Here is a 21,037-nt window from a genome sequence, read left to right as displayed (position 1 = left end):
TGTTGCTGGTGGTGTTAATTTTTGCTATCATTGCATAATGTAAATCTCCAGCTGGGAATCACAGCACTAGAGGTATCACATTGCAAAATACCCATTGCACCACAGAAGATATGGCTTACTACTTTTACTGTGCTGAAGTCTGAAGATAAAATGATGTGGGGGCATCCTAATCTGCACCAAGGCAAACAGATACAGAAGCTTGTCAGATACACAAAATAAGACTCTCAGAACCATGGAATCCCATTTCAATGTCTCATCCCAAAAGGACCAAAAGGATACAAATACTATGAAATAAACTGCCTAATCATTTGCCATGGTGTCACCATACCACATCAAAAATGTCTTTTTATAGGTAGGGGGTTGAATCATATTTTGTCTGTCGCCTTTGTATTTTTATTTTTCCATCTTTCTGTACTGATTTTAAAGTTAATGGTTTTACCTGTTATTTGTGTTCAAGAGTAGCATGCCTTTGTACATAATGTTCAGGTTTTCAAAAATAAAGTACATCAAAAAATAGCATCTTTATTACAATGAAGACAAAAAAAAAACACGGAAGTAATTATCAAACTTTAAAATTTACAATTCTAATACTTTTTATATACATATAGTAAGAGGTTGCAAATCAACTAACATAATTGGGCATTACAGGTAAATGAAAGGCAGGAAATCGTCTTTCACAAAGCAATAAAGAATACACAAATACAATGAGAATGTTGAATATTCTCCCTGTACAAAGAGACATGCACCCAGTCAAAGTCTGCTTGATTCCTACCTTGCACACAAGGTTGCAGGGACAATAAACTAGATGGAGCATGTTTGAAAATGTTAAATTATTATACAGTTACTGAACAACATTTATTTTATTAAGTTCCTTTCATAGCATGCAATTAAAACATTTGGTTTCAATTCTCAAATTTCTCATTACATAGACGTACACTTAAACCCACTAATAGTACCTTGGCTCTCATAAATGGCTCAGGGTTTAAGGTACCAATTCCTTCCGTCTCCAGATATGACCACCCATTCACAAGAACGTTAAAAAATAATAAATCCAACTATAGAATTCTGATGAACCTGAACATATTATAGAAGGAAGAAACAACACAGAAAGATGTGCAAGACCGCACGGCACTCCCATGAACAGTCCCACACTCAGTAATTCAGAGCCGGTTTAAAGTTTTCTATTAATCCAACATTGCCAACAAAAGTCTGCTTACACTAGTTCAATTTAATTAGAAGACATTTTGCTTGGATTTCACAGCAGCTCTGACCCTGATAAATCTGGGATAACTGGACACACATTCATTCCCCAATATTATCTGCATTAAAGCTTTTCTAATGCAGTTTCAAATTACTGGGCTAGAATACACTTCTTGTTGACAAAATGTTAGATGTGCCAACCTCAGAGTTGCCTTGGGATTTGGTCACATAGGACAGTCATATCCATGTTAATGAATACCAACACTTTTTTTAGAAATAGATTGCGCTCAGCTGAAATGAGGCCCAGTGCCTCCGTCACAGAAGCTGCAACCAGTTCTGAAACCAAACATACAGTAGTAATTCTACACAGCACAGACCAATTGCAAAGTTGTGTATTAACAGTAACACACTGCAGGCCAACCTGTGCAAAAATAAATTCTCTGCAGGATAAAGTCTACTGGAGTATTTTTTTAAGCTTCTACTAACATTAAACTAATATTTCACCCAAACCTAATAACTGTACTGTTCTATCAGAGTGCGGCACAAACCTTACCAAATGGAAGGGATGTCCACACTCCATAACTCTTTAACCATACCATAATTACTTAATGTGAAACTATTATATAGAAGTGACAACTAGAGGGGGTTGCAAACCCCAGACACAACCTCACAAACACAAGCCCGGAGTGCAAATATGTTTTATTAATGCAAATACCACTCACAGGCTTCTTTCATTTTGGACCCAGGAGTACTTCCAGTGCTAAGGCACAGCCCATTGTAAGCACTTCTGGGTCAACTGGAAGCCCCACAAAGAAGGGATCATTAATCCTGGCAGCTCCCCCAGTGGCCCCCCCATGTAAACCAACAGGGCTGCCCTTTAGAATTACAGGTCTGAGCATGCCCTACTGGCGTCCATGCGGTAATCCTGACCCAGAGAATCCTTATATATAATTTGATACTATCCATATGCATGGTGTTTGCCTCAATACAAGTTAGAACCACGCAATGGGACTCTGCCTCTGTAGTTAGAACATAAAGTGGCAAACGCGCACACAGTATTGCATGATTGGCTAAGAATGTTCGAATGCTTCAGTGACTCCACTGGACAGCAGAGTATAGTAAGTCGGTGTTGGTTCGAACAGATAACAGTAAGTTAGGTTGGTTTTTGGAACGTTGGTTTGGTAGGGCGTACTTTCCAGGACTAATATCGCCGACTGACTTAAACCCTTTGAGAGCTCCGGAACCGTAAGTAATTTAGAACGTATCGCCATTTGCTTCGTGCGTCGAAATCTATCTTTGGGCAGTTCGGTTTTAGCATCCGTCCTTCTGACATCTATTGGCAAACTGAGTAATGAGGCTGGGTATTAATAGTTAGTCATTGTTTAAATTTTAGCTGATCTCAGATCTAAAATGACCACGGAAACATAATTATTACTCTGACATTGATTAGAGTCGTAAAATACATTTTTTTTTTTTTTAATTTGTTTGCCGGAAAAAATTAAATGAGGTGCACCGAAGAGTTGAGTTCACGTCTCACAGCCCCGTTTAAACAGGAAGCTCTTCATTACATCGGCCGAAAAGGTCTATTTTAAGCACAAATCAGTGCCATGATAACAAAATCATTTCAAGGACTTAAAAAAAACAAATAATTCTTTGCAGAGAAAGTATGGATTTCAGAAACGTAGAATTTGTAGCCCAATTTGATCGGGCTCCCAGTCGCTAGTATATAAATAAAATGGTGAAGATTGATGTAAAACAAGATGATCACAAGAATACAGAGGGCCCAGGGCTAGAACCTTGTATATTTGCGCATTAACCAGGACTCCGACTTCATGAAAGCACATTCACAACCCAACCTGATGCCATAATTAATGTTGTGAGGCTTAGAGAATGGAGTATGGGTGAGGCTTTATGATGACTGTAGAGGGTGATGTAGCTGTTAAAGAGCAGGAGCCAATCAGGGACACTAAGTGACAGAACACTTACATCGAGGATGGAGGACATCTTGTCAGCCCACTTTATGAATGACTCACTACTAAAAACGTTAGAATATATGAGAAGAATTAATAATTAAAATGGCTCTGGAATTTCAACACTAAACCATGCACTTCAGTGTCATGTTTTTAGTATATGAATTACTATACATGTTTATAAAAGACTCTTAAACAAAATGTCATTTCAAAAGAAGAACATCCTTTGAACTAAAAAGTCCTTGGCTGCTTTAAATTTGCCAGACAGGCAACTGCAAGGCCAGAAACGTGCTTCAGTACACTTATTACCAATTGTTCACATTACTCCACTTAGCAGGTCTGACTGCTCTCATTTAAAACTAAATGTGAAAGGGCAGACAGGTCTCCCTCCCTGCCGTTTTTAGACCTCTGTGACCTTAATCTAAGAGAGCAGTGCCAACGCATACAGACCAGCCTGCCACTGACCCCCCCACCTCAATGCTTGCCGCAGTCTGGTTTCAAATCATTTTACTTTTTCTCCCTTCTGGGAGCCAGGGTGACACACTGCCCTTTGCAGAGAAGACAAATATCCAGGACTCAGCTGGTTTTGCAATTAACCATTTCATCAACAGGGACATGAGAGACAAAAAAATGTCTGGTTGTAACAAGTGAAAATGTAAAACGTGAAAAGAAATTAAAAGATGGGATAACAGAAAGATCGACTCAGTGGAATGATAGGTATATATATTTAAAAAAGGAGGCTTTTTAAACATTGCTGCATGCAATTATTGAAAGGGTTCAAGTTCTAGTAATGACAGCATCCCACTCTTCAAGCCAAACTGAACAAGTTCTGTGCTGTAGCTAAAGGTGCTAATGAAAACAAGCCAAAGGCACATGGAAACCCAGACACTGAATCCCCACAATCATGAAGTGTGAAGAAGACAACCTTCTCACCACATTCATTTAGATGTGATGAAACCAGCAGAGAGTAGAAACAAAAAAAAGATATGTATGCAAATGTATTTGTTAAATACAAGGAAAGAACACTCATTCTGCTTCAGACACACATCCTCATTTGCTCTTTTGTCAGAGAATGGTATTACAAAACAAAAAGATATAACCTATTCAGAATATATTAAGCATATTTAAATGTAGATTTTTTTCCCCTTTTTAAATACAATGTAGCCATTCACAGGATGCCACCCTTTTTGTGGTTTGAGACACAAAATTAATGCCAAAGACAGAAAGGCGGCCAAATAAACTAGTAGCAGCGCCAGGTATTGAAATAAGGAAGCGGATTCTGTATCATGTTCAGATGGACTTTACTCACCAAAAACACTAAACAAACATGACAGAGTCATGAAAGACAGGATACCCCCCTTCATCATTCTGTGACACTATCAATACCATTATGAAACCTAAGGGTGACTTGCCAAACATCTATTGTGTACAGTGAACAGTATCCCAGGGTGATATACAAGCACAGAATTACAGTGTGCTAATGATCTGCATTAACCGACATGCTCAGGGACACACAGAGACAAAAAATGGGCCCTGAAAAGCTAGAGGCCACATAGAAAATAAAGGTCCAAGCAAAAGAGTTGTAAAAAGCTTTGCTGGCACAATTAATCACCACTCTCTCTAATTTGGCTTTTATTTAAACCTTTCTTGGAAGAAATGTATACCTTACAAAATGGAAGAGGTACCAATCAGACCTACAAAATGAACACTTTTTTTTTTTTTTTTTTTTTTTAAATGCCCACCCTGTAACCCTAAGCAGCAGTTGTGTGAAGACAGATTTGATTTCAATTTCACGCACCTCACTTTAGTGTAGTATTTGGAAAACTTTCTACTCAATGTCTAACATGTTTATCTAGGCCAGCTGACTGACCATCATGGTCATAAGGCCAAACCAACCTTAGACAGCAAGTCAGTCTATTGCAGGACATATACACATACGATAGGCTTAATTAAGAGCCACAAATTATACTTAAAAATGGGCACAGGATTCTGGGTCTATAAGACAGCAATAGGAGCTGCTGTGCCACAATGCTGCCCCAGTTTAGTGAACCACTACTACTCTATTTAGTATACCCCTCTTATGATTCAGTTAAATAAAGAGCCAAAGGCTAAATAATTATTCTTAGGATACTGGAAGCCCTTTTACATAAAGGGCCATAAATTAAGCTGAACCATAGGGGCAGTGGCAGTGAGGTTCAAAGCCCCAGGCAAGATGTACGGCTGTCACCCCTCATTTTCCATAGTGTACATTCTGTATTATTAGACTTCGACATGTGAGATTCCCAGCACGTGCCCCTGTGTGTGTGTTATATATACACACACACACACACATACATATCACAGACTTTAATAAGCATGAGCATCCACCCAATGGTTAGCAGCACCCATTCAGTATTATTAGAGTCCAACAACCTTTGGGTGCCCCTCAGTGCCCAAAGCAAGCACCCCTTAACTTTTATAAATGGTTCCCCTCTGATGAAGGCACATTAAGTGGCTACCTAGGATGCCTAATGGATTGACCGGCTACAAATAAAAAGGAAAGCCATTAAAGAGCACGGTAGTTTCATTCACTGAGAGTGTCTCACTACCAGCTCACAAATGCAACTGAGTGCACAGTCTAACCGCTCCCAGCTCTGATGACACACACAGATCTCATTAATCTAGTATAATCATTAACAAAGTGTTATTCATTGAGAGGTTATGGAACACCTGACAAAAGGAATACAAAACAAGATCTTTCTTTCGGAGACAGATAAAGATGAGCACAGGCTTTCATGTGCATTAACAACCTCATTTTTTCTGTATGCACTTGGTCAGGAAAAAAGCCAGCATCATAATGATATCAGTCTGACACAGTAAAACTAACAGCCCTGGGATACAGGTGTCTAATGTTGCCAATCTTTACGTAATTGTAGGAAGTCTCAACATCAGTTACAGCATTGTTGGAAGAAAGGAAAGCTGTCCACTCAATCTCAGACCAAAGCTAGAGAAAACTGGAGATGGTAAAAATTAACTTGAACATTTGAGTCCATATGTTGCTAAAGGCTACTAAAGACTGAGGTTAAAGGTGACCCAATTAAAGATTTTTGGCTCAAACACATTTTTTGTTTAACTGTTCAAATTAATTTTGGTAAAGACTGAAATCTGGTACAAGTGCATACCAGTAAGCTATTTTGAACCTTTAAAATTGATACAATTCAGACAAATGCACTCTACTAGACAAATAGAACACCAGGTACATGGTAATGCTGATGTGCTGTTACAGGACAGGGTATACGTGACATCTGCCAGTTGAGTATGTAGAAACCTGTGGGCATGAGAGAGAGAGAGAGAGAGAGAGAGAGAGAGAGAGAGAGAGAGAGAGAGAGAGAGAGAGAGAGAGAGAGAGAGAGAGAGAGAGAGAGAGAGAGAGAGAGAGAGAGAGAGAAGTTGCGACTGGTGGGAACCAGGGGTGTAATGCAAGACAGCAGGTTGACTATTTCAGAAAGTTAAGAGGACATTCAATTACTTACAGAAATGTCTGTTTAAAAGATTCTCTTGAAAAAATGTGAAACATTTTGGAAAACAAGTAGCAGGGCTGTATTGGAGTTCTTTTTTTTTCTCCTGTATTTCACATTTTTCTAAAATAAACAGAACCTTTGCCACATATATGAAAATATATCACCATTAATCAGTAGTAAAAACAAAACTTACCGAGAAAAAAAAAAAAAATAGCTCTCCATTTAACCTATTGGCCTAACACATTGCTTACACCATGCAGCTCTACAAAAAAGGTCAACATATAAAATTAAAATCAGGTCCCTGAAATAAACTGACTGGTTTATTATCATGGTTGGACATGGCTGCCAAACATTCCCAGTATTTATTTGACATGTCCTCTGAGCACATCCTCAGATATTAACGCAACACGTGCATGAGTTGGAGTACCAGTATATAAAAAAAAAAACGGACGCAGCGTGTTCAAGTTGGAACATAATGTCAGTCTCCATTTACTATCAAAATGTGACAGCAAACCACTTTGCAGATCCTACAGGATCAATGTGCGTGCTTCGATGTTTGACGAATGATTCGATGTGGTGAAGCAAACCATGAGACTTAAATGCGGACATACAAGTGTATTTGTGGTGGTTTTCATCATCTATTTCTCGCACAGGCAATACAAGCATTGCATATTCCCCAATGTAATGACACAATATATTTTAACAATCTCACATACCATCTTCTGTGTTTTATTTTTTTTTTGCACCTTTGCAACATCATTATAATATATAGAGCCGCAGTTTAGCCACAGGGGAAAAATCAATAAATAAATTAAAAAAAAATTACGGACATGGTTACAAAAAAAGGGCATATTTTGTGATTAAAGTATAAAATTCAATTTTAATCTCGTTGTTTATTTGGTCTTTAAAGTAGAATGGAGTAAACATCATCTTAAAACTGATCCACTTGTTAATTGCTACATGATTCTGGCAACCCAGTGCAGCAGCAGGCAGCAACTGCCACACAGAACACATTCAATTTATGATATTCCAGCTCTCCGCACATTAGGATCCCAATTTATATTTAATATCACTTGCATGATGAAATGTGTTAAAGCATGTTATATTTTACAAATAAATCGTACACTTCTTTTACATAACAAATACCATTTACAGGGCGGCACAGTGGCGCAGTGGGTAGCGCTGCTGCCTCACAATTAGGAGACCTGGGTTCGCATGGGTTTGCATGTTCTCCCCTTGTCTGCGTGGATTTCCTCCCACAGTCCAAAGACATGCAGGTTAGGTGCATTGGCAATTCTAAATTGTCCCTAGTGTGTGCTTGGTGTGTGGGTGTGTGTGTGTGTGCACGCCCTGCGGTGGGCTGGCTCCCCGTCCGGGGTTTGTTTCCTGCCTTGTGCCCTGTGTTGGCTGGGATTGGCTCCAGCAGACCCCCATGACCCTGTAGTTAGGATATAGCAGGTTGGATGATGGATGGATGGATACGATTTATAATTACACATGCTGTGGATGCATGCTGGCAGAGTGGTAGCGCTGCTGCCTCGAAGTAGGGAGTCTTTTCTGTTCTCTGCCTGGAATTTGCATGTTTTCCTGGTGGGTTTCCATAGTGTGCTCCAGTTTCCACCAAAGACATGCAGGTTTGTGGATTTTGTGATGCTAAAATAACACAAGTGTATGGGTGTGCTTGTATTCAACTTGCAATGAGCTGATGCCCCCATCTAGGGACTGTTTCCGCCTCGCACTCAATGCTAGCTGGAATGGGCGCATACCTGGATTGATGGATGTAATCATTAAACATCTTTTTCAGAGATATTGTGAATTTAATGGACGTTTCAGGCAATTCGTAACACTGTGTAGCTGAACACTGTTTTGTCACTGTGACGGTATCTCTCACTGCCACTCTGTGGAATATTCCAGATTTACGTAAAGTACACGCTTAAGTATAAACAGTACATCGCTTACATAGCAGTAGTGTCCGCAGGCGCACGAGTCATGTTGTGTGAAGTAGAAACTCAGCCTTAGCCTCTCTGTGGTTTTGCTTAAGGCCAACATTCTCTCCTCCAATCCATTAGAAGATACACTAATACACATACCCAAACTGTGGCAAATTTAGTTTCACCAATTAAACCCTGACATGCATTATCTTTGAATACCTTGCAGGGGAATAAAAAAAAAAAAAAAAACCACAGCTAAAAATAAATACAGTCACTGCAAACTCTACACAGCAGAATACAAATCAAATCCCACCTCAAGAAGCCATGAGACAACAGCTTAAAATTTGCTAAACCATTCCACCCCCAAAAAACATACTGGTCATTCATAAATCATAGAGGAGACAAACAAGACATCTAAGCAACTGACCTAAAAACGTGGCTAGTATTGTTTTCATCAGCATCACTGCACTGCTGGCTTATAAACTAAACACCATTAAAATATGCAGTTTTAAATCTTCAGACTATTCTGCCATATACCATTTTCTCCAGAATACTGGCTACCATAATGGCACTACAAAGTAACTCAAGACTAAGATAATAAAATCAAGCATTTCCGAACAGTGCTAAAAGAATATAGAAATATACTCTACATTTATGAGCGAGAGGAACACGGTGTCAAACAAATTAGCCCTGCGGGAATGAGGGTTCACACACCAAAGTGATCACACAGAATTTGCATGTTCTGGTGCAGTGGTGCAGTAAGAATTATGTTTCTGGACTTCTCTAGCACCTTCAACATCATCCAACCTCTGCTCCTTAGGAACAAGCTGACAAAGATGGGACTCGATTCATACCTGGTGGAATGGATCGTGGACTATCTTAAAGACAGACCTCAGTATGTGCGTCTCAGGAACTGCAGGTCAGACATTGTGGTCAGCAACACAGGAGCACCACAGGTGACTGTACTTTCCCCGGTCCTGTTCAGCCTATATACATCAGACTTCCAATACAACTCTGAGTCCTGCCACGTGCAAAAGTTCGCTGACGACATTGCTATCGTGGGCTGCATCAGGAGTGGGCAGGAGGAAGAGTATAGGAACCTAATCAAGGCCTTTGTTAAATGGTGCGACTCAAACCACTTACACCTGAACACCAGCAAAACCAAGGAGCTGGTGGTGGATTTTAGGAGACCCAGGGCCTTCCTGGACCCCGTGATCATCAGAGGGGACTGTGGGCAGAAGGTGCAGACCTATAAATACCTGAGAGTGCAGCTGGATGATAAATTGGACTGGACTGCCAATACTGATGCTCTGTGTAAGAAAGGACACAGCTGACTATACTGTACTTCCTTAGAAGGCTGGTGTCCTTTAACATCTGCAATAAGATGCTGCAGATGTTCTATCAGATGGTTGTGGCAAGCGCCCTCTTCTACGCAGTGGTGTGCTGGGGAGGCAGCATAAAGAAGAAGGATGCTTCACGCCTGGACAAACTGGCAAGAAAGGCAGGCTCTATTGTAGGCACGGAGCTGGACAGTTTGACATCTGTAGGAGAGTGACGGGCGCTGAGCAGGGTCCTGTCAATCATGGAGAATCCACTGCATCCACTAAACAGGATCATCACCAGACAGAGGAGCAGCTTCAGCGACAGACGGCTGTCACCGTCCTGCTCCACTGACAGACTGAGGAGATCGTTCCTCCCCCCTACTATGCGACTCTTCAATTCCCCCCGGGGGGTTGGGGTGGTAAATGTTAACATTATACAAAGTTATTGTCTGTCTGTTATACCTGCATTGTTATCACTCTTTAATTTAATATTGTTTTTTATCAGTATGCTGCTGCTGCTGGAGTATGCGAGTTTCCCCTTAGGATCTATCTGTTTTCACATTGGCTGTTTTCAGGTATTCCAGGTTGTTCATGCCTCTTGCAGACATGTATATTGTTAGCTTAAATGGAGTCTTTGAATTGGCCCAGGATGAGTTAATATGCCCAGTGACGGACTGCCATTTTTCACAGAGTTAGTTCCCACTATGCACACAATACTGTCAGGACAGACTTAAGCTGTACATTTCTCTGTGGTAAAATAAAATATTGATCTACAACAGGAGCTTTACATTTCAGCAGGTTACTGACCAAAGAGTTTCTGGGTAACTGCAGGTTTTTATTTCTTAAGTAGTATTTTTATCCTCAAAAAGTCCAGCATTGTGTTCTTATCTAACATGAATGCTGCATTCAAATCATACTGGAGTAAAACATTTCACCCCATATAACCCCCCCCCAATAACTCAGAGTTGGCATAAAACACCACATAAAGTGCTAAAATAAAAATTATCAACATATTGCATCTCAACAAGGATTTGAGTAGCAGAATACATAAGATAGGGCAACTAATTAAGCAAAAACCACCAACGAGATGACAGGTTTAAAAGAATGGCCCAGAGCAGAGAATGCCTGCATCTGAAGAACAATCATCCTGCAAGTGAAAATGAACAAGACCAGCACAGGGCATAAGACAAGTCTACATCCTAATGGGTGTCCTCTAAGGTCATGGCTCAAGCAATTAGAGGAGGTGCACCAGCATATCCCAGCAGACTACCATACACAGAATTCACTACAGAATTAACACCACTCTCCCTAGAGACATAGCAACCCAATTTAATTGTTAAAAAGATATATATCCCCTTATTAGAGTACAAGAATATTAAAATTTTGTTCCATAGAGTGGTCTTTTGGAGTTGGAACCCATGCAGATTTTTTTGTAAGCTGGAGTTGTTTTTTTCTTTTTTTTCTTCACATCCATCCGACTTTATCACCAGACTCCTACATCATGACATTGTATACTGTATAAGGACGCTACATTTCCTCTTATTTATCTGTTTTCCAAGACCATATAGATTAGTTGATTTTCCTTTGTTACTTATTCCTTAATATTATTATTTCCTAATCTTATTCATTTACATTTTTGTAGCTTTCTCTTTGACATCTTGTAAAGCACACTGTTTGTATGAAAATGTGCTTCACAAATAAATGTTATTAGGTGTATGCAGTCTTTAAAAAACACTAACAGGGAAGGACAAATCAAAGCAGAGGGCATTAGAAATAATAACAGTCCTCAGATTGGTTTGAAAGCCATTTCTCAAGATCTTGTATTTCAGCTCTCAGTTACTATAAAGCCACACAGTCAAACAAGAGGCAAAAAAAAGCAATTGGGCCACAATAAGAATGTCATTGTAGAATTCAGCACAAGGAAAAGGGACAGCTTTTCAAGACATAATAAAGTAGAACATATTTCAAACAATAAGAATAAATCTAAATCAAACTCCACATCATTGTTCACATCCACCAATTAAGTCTTTAGTAAAACTCGTCAAGGCCCATTGCTGAATACAGCAAACATGCGAATCCAAACTGAATGACTTCTGTTCAGTATCCTATGAAGAAGATACGATGCACTGTGGTATCGCCTGCCCAATTAACTGCTTTTCTTGTATTATACAAATAAATGAACTGCTTTATGACACCTACTTGCTAAAGGTTATTACTACATATCTCAGGCAAAAATGCGCTTCACATTTACTTGGCAAGTAAAGTGACTCTAGGTGTTAAAACAAAAGGACACAGAAGTACTGTAAGGGCTTTACTGAACAGGTTTCAAGGCAGCTGAATTATTATGAAAAACAATGAAGTCAAAGTTAAATAAGGACACAGGGCATATTCATTAACTAATTATTATATAAAACACATTCAACCAGTTTCTCTATTGACTAAGGCACTTGCACTCCTCTCAGGACTACCCAAAAAAGACAAATCATTTGCAACTAGTGCAGAATGCAGCTGCTAGAATCCCAACTAGGAAAAGAAAATCCAAGCACATTTCTCCAGTTTTCATGTCACTACACTGGTTACCTGTGTCACTTAGAATTGACTTTAAAATATTGCTTATGGTGTACGAAGCCTTAAATAATCTCGCGCCATCTTATATATCAGAATGTCTGACACCTTATATTCCAAATCATAACCTTAGATCCTCAAAGGAGTGTCTGCTTAGAATTCCAAGAGCTAAACTTAAAAAAAGTGGTGAGGTGGCCTTCTGATGTTATGCACCTAAAATCTGGAATAGCCTGCCAATAGGAATTCGCCAGACTAATACAGTGGAATACTTTAAAAAACTGCTAGAAACACAGTACTTTAACGTGGCTTTCTCGTAACTTCATTTTAGTTTAATCCTGATGCTTTGTATATTCAATTAATTATCATTACTATTCAGGGTGGCTCCAAAATCCATACTAACCCCTACTCTCTCATCTGTTCTTTTCCCGGTTTACTGTGGTGGCGATCTGCGCCATCAGCACCTAATCAAAGCACCGTGATGTCTCTACATTGATGGATTAAAGTCCACATGACCATCATCATCAAGTCCTTCCATGATAACCCTGAATACAATGAAGACTGATCATCTATGTTAGGTAGAATGCTTAGAAGGGCCTGGGTGGTCTCATGGCCTGGAACCCCTGCAGAGTTTATTTTTTTCTCCAGCCAACTGGAGTTATTTTTTTGTTTTTTTCTGTCCTCGCTGGCCATCGGACCTTAATTTTATTCTATGTTAAAAAGTTTTGTCTTATTTTAATTCTTATTTATTTTGTCTTTTTTCTCTTTCTTCGTCATGTAAAGTACTTTGAGCTTCATCATTTGTAGGATAATGTGCTATATAAATAAATGTTGTTGTTGCACATGTGCATGATTGGTTCGAGTCTTGAACGCAACACTGCCCCTCTAACTCAATTATATGTGGGCTGTGAAAATAGAATCAGGGCTTTGTGCATTGATACATTGTGCACTGCATGTATATTGTGCTTGTTAGGCCTGGGATAACTTTGATGCAAATGTCCATTATACAATTCCATGGGCATGTCTGATGTCATCTGGGAGGCAATCTTTATTTTGTTACATCTCCCATTGAAGGTCCCCTACTCGAGGCGACTTACTCACATACTAAGTGATGGATGGAACACACTTGACATTAATTTCCAACTCCTTAGGCCGTGCTTTATCTGTTCAAGGGTAAATGCAAAATAGAAAAAGTGAACCCTACTTTGATGAGTTGACAAGCATTCAGAAAACACAACAGGTCAATTTTAAGAGTGAAAATACAATTATATTTAAGTATCCCATGATAACAAATTGCAGTACCTTCCTATACTATCCTGGCCAATATTCAGGCAAGGGTAGATACACTATAGGATCTCTAGCCTTCACCTTGTTCATCTTTTTCAAATATTTCAGCAATACTTCAAATACACAGCACCAGTAGTTTTGCACGACTGCATGGAATACAGTGGTAAAGTGCATTTATCTCAAGGAAGCCATCACCTAATTTATGAAACTGCTTATCCAGTACAAAGGTGAGGAAGGCTCGGGAGAATCCTGGCATTGGCCAAATGGCACAAACAAATCTTGGATGGTTTACTTCCATTACCACCAAATACCTCAACAGGGTGGATTTTAAGAACTACAGTGTGGCCTTCAACACACAGGCTACGGGAAGTAATCTTGGCCTGGGTTACTGTAGATCACAGGGGGGGAAAGTGAAGTGACAACATTGCCATGTAAACTCTTTAAAAAATGCTTGAACTTGGTCATTGCAGAAGAGTTCACAAACTACATCAAGCTGGCCATGGACCCCACAGAAACTGTCAACTTTTCAAAAACAACCAAAATGCACAAATGTTGTACCAAATCACCAAGCACAGAATGTCATCTAGACAAAACACTTCAGAAAATACTGAGAGAGCAAAACAGCCATCAGGGCTAATTCAAGACTAACGAATACCAGTAGCTCTTCAAAGCTGATATATTTACGTACGTGTGGTGATGTGAAATCATTACGAAAAAGATAAAATGCCCTTCCACTTTGAGGTGCCAGAGGATAAGCACAAGGAGTAAGGGGACACAATGGAATCTGAACTGATGAAAATGTCTACAGTGGTGGCATGACTGTTTGCTACAGCAGACTGGTAAACCATCCACAGGGTTGAGAACTCTGCACACCAAAGTAAACCACTTGGCATCATAGGATCCAACTTACCACCAGTTTATATCAAACATGGACAGAAAGCCAGTGTCACATCATACGATTCTCACCGCTCAGGACGCCAACTGTTCTTAGCCATCTGGCATTTGGTAACACACCATTAAAGCCCAGGTTACCAATTTCAATGAGAGCAAGGAGTACATACCCTAAATAACTAGGGCAATTACAGAAGTTAACCAATCCTTCTATATAAAAGCGGTCGGGATTGTCCTTCCGTCCCGTGAGTGCTATGCAGGCGCGGAGTTTCACACACGCCCGTCCATTTTGCAATGCGATGGGATTTGTAGTTTCGTTTTTCCAGGTAAAAGATGATTTTCTACTCCAGACTGTGTGACATCTTCTTCTTCTTTCTTACTATATAAAAGCGGTCGGGATTGTCCTTCCGTCCCGTGAGTGGAAAGCGTAGCGGTATTCCGCTTATCACAGACTTACTACTAGCAGCTTGCGAAGCGACATGATGTGAGCAGAGTTCTGGTGCTCCCATTGTTCCTTTGCTTTTGTGCGCGATGCGCTGGAAAAATAGACAAAATGATGTCTCTGGAAATAATTAATGTTGATGGAGTACAAATGCCTCACATGGTAGTAAATATCAGGGGGGTTCAAAAGGGCGACCTCAATATAGAAAAAAAGTTTAAATTTCATCACAAAAATAAACTACGAGTATTAAAGTAATACCGCTCAAATGCAATATAACCAAATTGATCTACATATTGAATTGCCTTAAGAAGTGGTCAACTTAAAGTCGGTCGCCTTAAAAGGCGGGCCAGCCTAGTATTCTTTAAAACCTGTAGTTCTAAATAATATGAATTTTGTATAAAGTGTTATGTGGCATTACTTTTCCATTTTCAATTTTAGTCATTAAAATAAATCCATCCACTTTCAACCTTTTTAATTCTTATGCAGGGTGAGTAGGGGCCACAGACTCTCTTGTCAACATCAGATGCAAGGCACAACCAGCCCCGTACAGGGGGATGACCCATCTATATTTAATGGTAGGGGAAACGCTGCACCCCATACCCGCTCATACCAGGTCAAATTAAAGAGAATATTAAAAGGTAGATGCAGCGGTCTTCACATTTAAATCAAGGTCAAAGACTCATTTTAGCAAACTCTTTTCTTAGGGATGCTACTGAGGCAGTTCATATTACTACCATTGAGTTAACGGCATTCATTTGATTGGCCATTGCTAACGCTTTTCTAGATTTTTCTCTTCTTGATGGCACCTGGACTAAACTGGAATGGATTTATAATCACATGTGACCTATTTTCAGACTCTTGCATTCAAACTGAACTTGCCATTATCTGCCTGCATACTGATCCTTTCAGAAGGCAGATAACAGTCTGGAATCCCTGGCATACACTGTGCTGCAAGTGCAGCATCCCGGACCCCTACTGGGCAGCACCGATCTACACATTCTTGTGGCCTCTACTCCCAACATCACACACCAACAGCAGGTGAATGATTAACACACCTTGATACAAGGAAAGAAATGGGGTTCTCCATGAAGAGAATAAAGCTAACATTTCCTTTTGTTTTTCAGAGATCAGGCATTAAAGGCACATTAGTGCACTGGGTGGAAGGTGCAAAGGGGGAATCACAGTCTGGGGAAGATTTGACAGTCATGGTGTAGTAGTCTGGCTGACAACAAGAATAAGGTGGCAGCCCGCAGTATATCATATTGTCTATTTTAAGAGGATTTGTTTAATGATTTCTGCCCACAGAGGAATAAACTTTTTTGGTTGCTAAGGCAAGTGCTTGATTTTGTGCGACACAAGGACTCCCACATCAGCCGCAATATATTTCTTTTTATGTACTGCATTATGTTTCAGCATTACATCAGTAATATTTTATCCATAATATATATAGCTCTTATTAAAAATAAGGTCAATTAAATTAAAATGTGCAAAAAGTATAGCAGCATGTCTTTTGGATGTGTTAGAAAAACAAACGCCTGAAGAAAGCCCATTTGAAGAGCAAGAGGCCAGGTATTAAACACAGTTTTATCTCAGAAAAATCTAAACACCTATGTTCCCAAAGTCACTCCGGAATGCACAAGAGATTTCTTGGGAAGAGAGAAGGCACTGTCCCTCCAAACTTGAACCCGTTACCCTTTATCCCAGCAGGGGTTTTCGGTATTGCTGCAAGGACCATATTTGGTTACAGATGGTGGATAGGGTCCTTAAGAGTGATCGGCCTGTTTGCTGCCCTCTCCTGTGGTCTTCAGAGTTGGGTTAGGCTCTGGGGACGTGATGCTTGATCGTCATCAAGGCTCCCCTGGACCTGTAAGCTTCAAGTTTGAGTTGGGTTCTGGGAAGTAGTTTCCTTACCTCTACGCTCCGAAGATTTCTCCCTTGGCCTTGTGTGCTGTCCTTATGTAGACCATATCTGGGTACCGACAGTGCAACACAGGTGTTTAGAGCTACAAGGCAGTGCAAACCAAATTTGGCTGCCAAAAAAAAAAAAAATCTAGAAAATATACAGTATACTGTCAATTTGCATGAAAAGAAAACTGACAAATGAAAACAGGTGATTCCGAGTTGCCTCGAAAGCTTGCATATTATAATCTTTTTAGTTAGCCAATAAAAGGTGTCATTTTGCTTGGCTTTTCTCTTTAAGAAAAATGAAAAACAAAACCGTGAATGTTTAGTATTTAATATGGCTTGGTTCATGCTTCACACTGTACACTAGAGATAAAAACTAAACAAACTTCTTGGGTGGAAGTGTCTGTAAAGCTCTTAATGCCAACCTCTGAGAGGGGGACTGTCTGCAGGTGTTCATTCCAACCAACAATCATGTACTTCACAAATCTAAGTTTATAAAGCCTGGCCTTGTGCGGGGTAAGACAACAGGTATCATCCCATGTATTTACTTACCTAATGATTTAATACAAAAGCATTTTGAAAATGGTATTTGTACAATTGTTTGCACATTTCCAAACCACTGTTATGGTAACTGGCTTGCATTGGGTCTTGTTTACCAGAAGTAGGGACAGAACAAGCAGCTTTCCAAAGGAGTTCATCACTCACTATAGCCATGATGCTGCCAGATATTTTATATGAGGTACAAATGATGCGAAATATGAAAAGCTACTGCCCCCATTTACATAAGTGGGTTAGAAAATACACTTGGACTAATCAAGGTTAAGATGAAAGAACTGTTCTATTTATATAGAACAAAAACAAAAAAAGCTCAGTTTTCCTGTGTCACAGTAATAAATAAATGTAGCAAATAAGTATAAAGGCAAGTGCTACAATGAATGAAGACTGACAACCTACAATAAGTCTTAGAAGACCATTCTGTAATTATAAAACGCTTCTCATTGTGTAAATTAAGAACATCAATTTTATGGGGCATTATAAAAGTTTAGTAATGGGTTTCTTTAAAAATTATTCAGCATGTCAAGAGGGCCTAGCATGTAACAAAACAAACACCACACAAGTAATGATGTATCCAGTTTTCCAAATAACCATTACAAAAAGGACAATGTGCCAACGTCTACCCAAGGCTGTATGGAGTACCAATCTGGCCCACAATGACACCAGGCCAAAGCAGTGTTGCATAACCGACAAAATTCCATGAAAGGTGGAAAACAATACATCAAACAATCACAAGGTGAAATTCCACTCTTAAGATATTACCATGGCTGGGCTTCGCGCTGCGCCACCATGCTGCCCCACTGTCAGTAACATTTAGAACCCATCCTTGGCTCTCTGATGCATTGCCATGCGGCGTTACAGGTGTGCTATTTTCGCTCACCTTTGAACCCCAACATAATTGTGTGTGCGCGACTTCCAGTGCATATCTAACTGCTAAAATGTGAAATGCCAGATTTTTTTATACGTTTGACATCACTTCTGCCGTAGTTAGTAGCGTCACTGGAGCGAAGGGGAGGGGAACAGAGTGGCCGCAGACTCTCCTGTTCATCGTACCCATGAATGTGAATGAGTCCCGTATCCACCTAGAAACGTACAAAGTCTTTCTTTAAGCTCTAATAGCTCCATGTAAATGTAACATCCGCAGAGAATTCCGGTCCCGATCGTGTGAAGGCAGTTGAATAAAGCAACCGAGGCAGTATCCGTCTACTGGGAGGTGACGCCCCTGTTCAAGACCCCCTCCCCCAACCCACCTCTTTATAAAAATATATATGCAGGCAACAGCAGTGAATAGTTCAGTCCTCCCCCAACCCCCAAAAATCAGATCGACTCAAACCCCAAGTACTTACTCGAAAGCAAAAAACAGAGAGCAGGTCCCAATAATGAGGAAAAGGGTGAGGTAGAAGACGCCTTTCTGACGGGCCATCATCACCCTGCCATCACAGCAAAATGTGTTCTTGCCGGGAAGCTTTTCCCATTTTCGAGTTACCTTCTTCGCGACCATTACTGCCGACATTTTGTCTAATTTCTATTATCACACCCTCCCTAAAATAAATACTCCTTTCTTGACGTCTTTGAGCGCGGACTGGGCGCAGTAGTGCTTCAAGGCAGACTCCGAAGGTTGTTTCAGTTGTGTTTGTCCCACCTCCACGGTTTCAAATTCCACTCTTGTTGTTGCTCTCCTGTCCCCAAACTAAGGCGCATCTTAGCCACACGCCTTTCGGATTCGAACCGAGCCGAGCGATCCAGTGCCCGGCTCTGTGAAAAGACGTGTGTGCGAGCGAGCGAGTGAGCGCTCTTTGTTCTAATATTCCTCTTTTGGGCTGATGGCAATCCTTTGTCGTTACTCAGTTTATCGTTTCAGATTTCGACAGATCGTTCAGAGCCACTCCAAAACCCAAGTGCTGTCCTTTGGTGCTTTCCGTTAACGACAGACTGGACGGAAACATTCATTCTGCAGTCCATTCGGGACCGAAACTCACATGGCTGGGGAGAACGCGAGCTGTATAAAGCCTGCTTTTACTGCATCCTCATCTGAACGAATTCTGCACTATCGCCATAGAATGGTACTTCTGAATTACACAGATTTCCATTATTGTGGAAAAATAAAATTGTCCTGTTCTTAGATCTCGCTGAAGATCACCGGTTTCCTGCAGCTCCCGTGCGTTTGTTAAAGTCCTACGCCTGCCTCATTTTGTGCGTCTGATCAATGGGAGCAGGAAACACGCCTCATATTTAAATAAAACTTCTTAAAGACACAGATCACCTACAATAAGAGCTGCTGAGCCACCTGCGGAGAAAGCAAAGTATATCAGTTTCACGCTTCTCTTTCTGTTACAGTAGGAACACTGTACTTCCGAAATCATTTAATAATTTGCATTTCCTAATTGCATGTAGTACTAGGGCGTTGTACCGTGTTAGCCATTATGAATGTAGAGAAAAGCCAAGATTACATCTTGCCTGAAGAAGGGGCCTGAGTTGCCTCTAAAGCTTGCATATAGTAATCTTTTTAGTTAGCCAATAAAAAGTGTCATTTTGCTTGGATTTTCTCTAATTGCATGTATAATTATTAGCAATTTTACTGTTACTATACATTTGTTCAAATAACTGATTTTCAGTCCTCATTCTGAATGTATTTTTAAAGATCCTGTATACAATTTTAAGACCATTATACACTGTATTATACACTTTATGCACACTTCATTGAGTTTATTTTAAATGGATACATTTGCCATTTCTACACTTCAATCTACACTCAATACCCCCATAATGACAGAGTGAAAACATGTTTTCACAAACAGTTGCAAAATTTATTAAACATCAAAAACTGAAATCTTTCATTCATATAGGTATAAATACCTTTAATTCTGTACTTTGTAGAAGCCTCTTTGAAAGTGTTTTATTATAGCTTTGAGCATTCTTGGGTTAAGTCTCTACAAGCTTTGCACACAAGGATTTGGGCAGATTATTCCATTCTTCCTGGTAGATCCTGTCAAGCAGAGAAGCTTATGTAAACTGCCATATTCAAGTACCTCCATAGATTTTATATGGGGTTTAAGTCCGGGCTTTGGCTGGGCCTCTCAAGGACAGTCAGAGACTTGTCCCAAAGCCACTCCAGCATTCTCTTGGTTGTATGCTTCAGGTCATTGACATTCTGAAAAGTAAACCATCACAGGTTGTGTGCACTCTGAAGTGTTTTCTTTAAGTTTCTCTCTGTATGTGGCTGCTTTCATCCTTCCCCCAATTCTGACCAGTGTTGTAGTTCCTGCCATCATGAAGAACTCCACTGCATGGTGTTGCCACCAGAATGCTTCACTGTTGGAAAGGTATTAGACAGGTAATCTGCAGTTCCTGGTCTTTGTCAAACATAGTACTTGGAATTGTGCCCAGAGAGTTCTGTTTTTGTTTCATTAGACTAGAGAATCTTTGCCCCACATGCTCTTACTGTCCTTTAAATGTGCCTTTTACTCAAGAG

At 40.1% G+C, this 21,037-nt stretch overlaps 1 protein-coding gene across 1 annotated transcript in view; it reads right to left on the bottom strand.

Moving 5' to 3' along the window:
- Positions 1 to 19,776, bottom strand: part of zdhhc9 (zinc finger DHHC-type palmitoyltransferase 9) — a 52,913-nt gene extending 33,137 nt beyond the window's left edge. The window contains exon 1 of the mRNA XM_039766058.1: positions 18,912 to 19,776. Within this exon, the coding sequence (XP_039621992.1) occupies positions 18,912 to 19,078 (167 nt within the window). The 5' untranslated portion in view covers positions 19,079 to 19,776. The remainder of the gene's footprint in view (positions 1 to 18,911) is intronic.
- Positions 19,777 to 21,037: the final 1,261 nt, after the last annotated feature.

The sequence above is a fragment of the Polypterus senegalus genome, chromosome 10 (genome assembly GCF_016835505.1).
Source record: "Polypterus senegalus isolate Bchr_013 chromosome 10, ASM1683550v1, whole genome shotgun sequence".
NCBI classification, from domain to species: Eukaryota; Metazoa; Chordata; class Cladistia; order Polypteriformes; family Polypteridae; genus Polypterus; species Polypterus senegalus.
This window is presented reverse-complemented; position numbering and strand designations above follow the sequence as displayed.